The 6215-nt window shown below is 32.1% G+C and overlaps 1 protein-coding gene across 1 annotated transcript; it reads right to left on the bottom strand.

Moving 5' to 3' along the window:
- Nucleotides 1-910: 910 nt before the first annotated feature.
- LOC111717246 (GRAM domain-containing protein 2B) lies at nt 911-3907 on the bottom strand (the record flags this gene model as incomplete). The annotated part of the gene is given in 2 exon segments (XM_023492759.1): nt 911-1211; nt 3374-3907. Coding segments are annotated over 2 exon segments (600 nt in total), but the record flags the coding sequence as incomplete, so codon positions are not given.
- Between the last annotated feature and the right edge of the window lie 2308 nt (nt 3908-6215).

Consider the following 6215-nt stretch of genomic DNA (forward strand, 5'->3'; position numbering starts at 1 on the left):
TAAGACAACATTTAAATAGTGAACTAGAAAACATTTAAGAGTAGTTTTTATCACTAGTTTACGTAATCTCGACATTCTACTAATTTTTAAAAATGTTGTCAAATTTTTACTTTAATCTACATATGTTTACAATTACAAATATAATATAGATTTGACAATAAAAATTTCTACAACCGGAGAGAGAAAATGAAATAGTCTAACATATAGGGTTCTCAAGGTTTACACAAATAGTAAATTTAGCTCAAAATTTGATGTATTAGAATTCCAAAGTTGAAATAGAGTTGAACTTTTTTCATTGCAATAAACATGCAAAATGTTCTAATGTTAACATTGCACTTATTCGTATATATGAACAATTAAATTATTCTAGGGATCATGAGTATAATTAAATCTTACACAAATGACAATAATTAAGTTTCAGCAGGTTAAAGTGCAGCTCTAAAAACTGTTTTCTGATTATGGCATTTTCCAATTTGCAAAATTACATGTTTTAACAACTTTACTTTTCTTTATTATTTCGACCAGTAGTCTGAAAGGGACCATATGTGTAATTTCAAGTTACCCTCCATTTATAGATTGAAGTGTTCGATTCACAACAGTACTTGTAAGGATGATCAAGGATGTCAGACTTATTCTTATTAATCTATGTGACTCTTGTGAATGTAAAAAACTTAATTTGCAAGCTGTTTTACATGCATGAAATCTTAACATTAACTTTCTTAATTTCACAGGGCCCAAATATTCACATTCAAATTATTTTAAAAATCATTTTTTCCTTTTTAAACAGTCAAAGGTTTAAAGGGTACCATTGCAAATATAGCATTGCCTTCTTTTACACGAAGAGTCACTTGAACTTACGCTTACAGTCCCTTTACGCTTTAACACCATTACCATATATGATTTAACTTTATACGTTGAAATGTAAAAGAAATCTTTTGGAATGGATGTGATTTTAATATAAATGGGTAAAATTGTTCAAAATTCAAGAAAACACCATTTCAAATTATTTTAAACAATGCAAGAATTCCTGCTATTCCTTAGTTAGGACTGGAGTCAGCTGATTAAGGGGAATATAGAACAAAGAGATCTGGTTCCGTTTCCGTTGTATCACAGTTGGTCATGTGGACTATCACGTCTTCAAGGATTCATCGGAATTCATCTTTTTCTTTGACCTGGAGAAGTGAAGAGAGTCGGTCCAGATTTTCGCGGACCTGGAAATGGAAAAGAAAATTAAAAAGTTATTTTTTTATTTTATTCAAATGACTGCAAGAAAATTTTCCCTTTATAATTACTTTAAAAAAGAATAATTCTAAAGAAACTGTTGTGTGCAATATATATTATTGTTTACACTATAACACTGTCACAATATCGAAATTCTATATTGTCCACTAAAATAATGAAGAAAACATTCTTCAATATGAAAAAATGGTTTCTTTTTTCCAATTATTCTTGAGCAAAGAAAATATCAAGCATTTGTCAAAGAAAATTAACAAAAAAATGCATAAATATTTCTCCTTTTCTTTTTGTAAAAAAAGATAATTCTAGAAGCTCCCCCAGGTAAATGTGCCTTAAAATTTTTTTTTGTATCAATATTTAATATTTTTTCAGAATTTACTTGACAAACTTTTTTAAAAATATTCAACCAAACCCTTCCCTACCCCCCTCCCTCCAGCACAAACCCTCCATTTTCAATTTCGTTCAAATTCTAAAAATCTGTTTATTATTTTATGAAATGGAATAAGGAATACAAGGATTTATCTTTACAAGGTTGACTTTTCTTATTCTTAAAGGGACCAGTAAAAGAAAAATGAAGGGGGTATAAGTTGAAACCTGAGAATATCAGGAGTTGAGTGATACCTATCAGACATCTATTTTTTGTATCTGTCTCAAGAAATTGATTTAAAACTGTGTAAAAGCAATTGAGTTTTTGTCACAAACTCTGATTTTCTAATTCCTATAACTTTCCAACCCATTTACCTAGACCTAAGTTTGAAATGATGAAAGGTTTCCAACATCAGGTTGCAAAGATATAGGGGTTAGAAAATGCGAGTTTGAGGCAAAAATTCCTTTAAATGAAAATGCATTTATATGCAACTGAAGTTCTGGTGACGTAATATGGACTATATGGACAATATGTAATAATTTTATCAATTATATCTATTAAAAATGCAAAATAAAAATTTAAACATAACTGAAGGAAACCTGAGATTCTCAGGGATATCGTCGTTTACAGATTGGTTGCATATTTGTTGAATATGATCTGTTTAATACTACATCTTTTATACAAAATTGCATATATATGAATTTTCGTATAAATTTGACAGTTTTATATCCATTTCCCGAGACAGGAACATCAGATAGATGTCTTATATGTATCGTTCAACGGTTGAGATTCTCAGTTTTCAGCCTATTATACCCCCTTTCAGTTTTCCTTTACAGTATCTTTAAAACAGATTTGCATGAAGGTAAAGGCACTTTAGATATAATTTTACATGACTCTTTAATCAAAGAGTGAGATGTCCGATCCACAACGGTATCCTTCAAGCCTTTCTCTGATTAAAGGTGATGTAGTTATCCCAGTTTTTCTATATAAAGAAAAGTGTAAGAAACAAACACTTTTCAAGCTAGAGAAACAACTATATCTTCCTCATTAATATTCATAAGGGCATTTAAATTGGGAAGTCTCTTTAGATGATTATATCTCTTAAAGCCGGTTATAATGTGAAGTTCAGGAGACTGTCTCCATTTTAGATATACGTCAGAAACCTTAGTTTGAACGGAAATGTATTAAAGTGACTTAACCCTGTAAAGGCTGGGGGTCTGAATCTATGTTTATACGGGGGGGGGGGGGCTTAGAAAATAGGTATAGGGTTGAAATGCATGATCATAGCCCATGTTTTGAAGGCCAGCTCATTGAAAAAAATCAGATCGATAACTTTTATAGTTTGGATGCTAGGGAGGATTGAAAATATGCATAAAAAAGCCAAAAGAATAAAAAAAAATTTTTTTGTTAAAAACAAATGTCAAAATGTGACACATGTTTCTACATCCATTTTTCAAGGTTTTCTTTTCAAATATATAGTTTTTAGATCTGTAGCTTTGGTCATAAATAAGTTGTTTTCTATTTTAGATTTTTTTACACAAACACGACTTTTTACTGCCCTGTACACTACTCTATGGATTAACAAAACGTTTTGACAAAAAATCCCTCAAATTTCTATTTATTAAGTCAAAATGAGTGGGCTAGGGCAAATAATCTAAAAGGCCCCCGCCCTGTTTCGGGTTAAAGAATATATCTTAAATCAGAAAAAGTGTTATGTCTTCTTGATATTTCTGAAAAGAACCAATTCATAGAAATACCAAGAAAAAATACCTTTGCTAATTGATGTAGGTTACTCTGTAAGTATTGATCCACCTTCAGACTGGATTGATAATGTAAAACCTTCTGCCAGCTTGAGATCTGCTCCAGGTTCTCTGGATAGCTGGGAAGGAATGCTTCAACCTTCTCCTGTATTGAGCCCAACCGGAACACCAGGTAGAAGGAGGTGCACAGGAGAAGAAAAAGGAGAAGGGTGAGACAAGAGAGAAATTTAGAATGAGTAGGAAGGGACAGCAATGAAAATATTAATCTTGAAAGTTTTCCCTTTCCTTTAAGGTTTCCTTCTTTGCTGTTGGGTAAAGTAGGAGGAGGGGGAGGTGATGTTCTGGCCTGATAGAACAGAGCTCCACTTGTGTTGGACACCCGTTTCATAAGGAAAGGGCTCCTGGAGTCCAGCTCAGGTTGGCGAGAAAGTCCAATTGGTAAAATCTGAGATGCTGATACCATTGAGTCAGTTGACTCCTCATCAACAAGTTCACGATCCACTCCATCATCTTCATCCTCATCACCATTCTCAATCACTCCATTCTAAAATTTTAAGAAGTTTTTAATCACTAACTGGCACTGTACTAACAATTTGTTAAAATTACTTTATCATTACACCTAACATGTGTTTTGACAGTGGAAGTTTTGTGGGTGGTAAAAACACTAAAATATGTAATTTACAACCAATCCAACCATTTTACAGTTTTAATTTTTAACAATGTTTGAATTGTAAAAAAAAACTATTATCAACATTTTTTATGACCTCCTAGAAAATAATTTTGAGTACAATGAAAATCAGAAAACTTTAGAATAGAATTTGATGTTAATAAACAGCTTTGCTAGCAATTAATTTACCAAGTCAGGTTAAAGTCATAACTTGAGTCTCTCTATGTCCAATGATTTCTGGTTATCATTGTATAATATTAACTATAACCATAGCCATTTTTACAGCTGCAGTCAACTATAAATGTAAGATAAGTCTCATTCTTTGTGAATAACCCTGTAATTTTAATGTTTTAAAAGGTTTCCTTGAATGGTAACTAATTATTTATCACTTTAATGGATATTTCAAATCAATCTTAAACTACTAGTTTTCCAATATTTTCTCAGTGTAACATGGAATTAAATACAATTCAGGACACTAACTTGTTTTGATCATTCTAGTATAGAGGCGGGCGTGTTCATTTTCGTTAGAGATGGCAGCTTTCGGATTTTTTCATGATATTCTTTCATTGTTCATGAACTAACCATTTCATTGTTTCAGAAAGAAGGTTGTCTATTCAGAAAAAAAACAATTTTGTTTTTAAATCCCTAGTTTATAAAAAAAAACATTGTTTTATCAAAATCCTATGGAAAATTTATTCATTCAACTTTACAATTTCAAATCAATAATTTAGTTTTTTTTCTAATAATTTTTTTATGTGCGTAATTACGATGATACTAATGTTCACGGTGGTTTTTAAAATCTGTTTATATATATATGTGTGTCCCCAATAAACATAATAAATTAGTTATGACTTAAAAATAATATTTATAAATCTTTAATAACTACTAAAAATTCTAAAATTTCTTTAACTTTTAATTTTTTGATAACTTTTGGAAAAGGAAGGAATCAAATTTGAAGAATGATAATTCTTTTGTTTTTATAGAACTCAGACTTTAACCCACCCTTGCAGGTGAATCTGATGGCAACTACCCCAACTACCGTCTGTTTTTTAAAGAGACCACATCCCCACTCTGTGTTTATTCTATGCGATAGTATACAATATGGGTATCGATTCACTCTCCGACCTTTACTATCCTCACCACCCACCTTCTGAAGGGTGCACATTTCGTCGTCAAAAATAAGGCATTTTATACGTTCACCTCCCATCCCCCCCCAAAAAATTGTTGAGATCTAAACCCCCCCCCCTAGCCTCCCATAATGTATCTGCAATAAAATCTTGACTATCTGATCTACTTATTCCACTCTTCCTTGAATCTGTTGATTTACTTCTTATTTTCCCCAACATTGTAAAAGCAAATTATATTAACTATCTTAGTTTATATATAACAATACCAAGAATCCTGTGAAATCTCTGTTAACATAGCACAACGGGTTTAGTTGAAATGAAATACACTAATCCCACGCACTGAGTCAAGGTCGAAAACACAGACTTCTCAAACATAGAACAAACATATATTCATAATCAATATTCATTAAATATATAACCATTTACCCCGGAACCCAAGTTGTTCTCCGTTTACACAAACAACAGAATCAGTTGATTAAACACTGAATCCTATTATCTGAGTAAAGTTCAAAGCTTAGATTCCATCAATCATCTCCACAGCATCAACACAGAAACATATCCTCGGATTGCAAAAAATCTACGTTCAACTGAACTCGCATTGCCAACTGACTAAACTCTTAGTCCTCAATAAATTTACTATTTTTCTTTGAATAACATTTTTACTCTATCAAAATTTCTCTAATCTGAAACTCTAGAACTCTGTCTTAACCTCTCAAAAAAGAGAGAAAAAATACCTTTGAAAAATATGTATTGATGATCTGGTCTCATGGATATTACAGGATATACTCTCTTGCAAATAAGAGTTGCAAACCCTTTTATACCCAAGCGAGCTTAGCCTAGCCAAGCAAGCTTGGGTACAAACAAAAAGGTTGTTGCAGATCCACCCCTGATCATGATGTTCTAGTTTTAGAATTAAACTCTCTATGAGCGGGGGAAGGCAGGTGGCCATGAGCCACCACTATTTCCCCTTCCATGCTACATATTAGCTTTTTTCTCTTCCGGTAGCCATGAGTCACCACTATTTCCCCTCGTCATCCCCAACTCATCCATTTTTTCAA

This window comes from Eurytemora carolleeae, unplaced genomic scaffold (assembly GCF_000591075.1).
Source record: "Eurytemora carolleeae unplaced genomic scaffold, Eaff_2.0 scaffold2446, whole genome shotgun sequence".
Lineage (NCBI taxonomy): Eukaryota > Metazoa > Arthropoda > Copepoda > Calanoida > Temoridae > Eurytemora > Eurytemora carolleeae.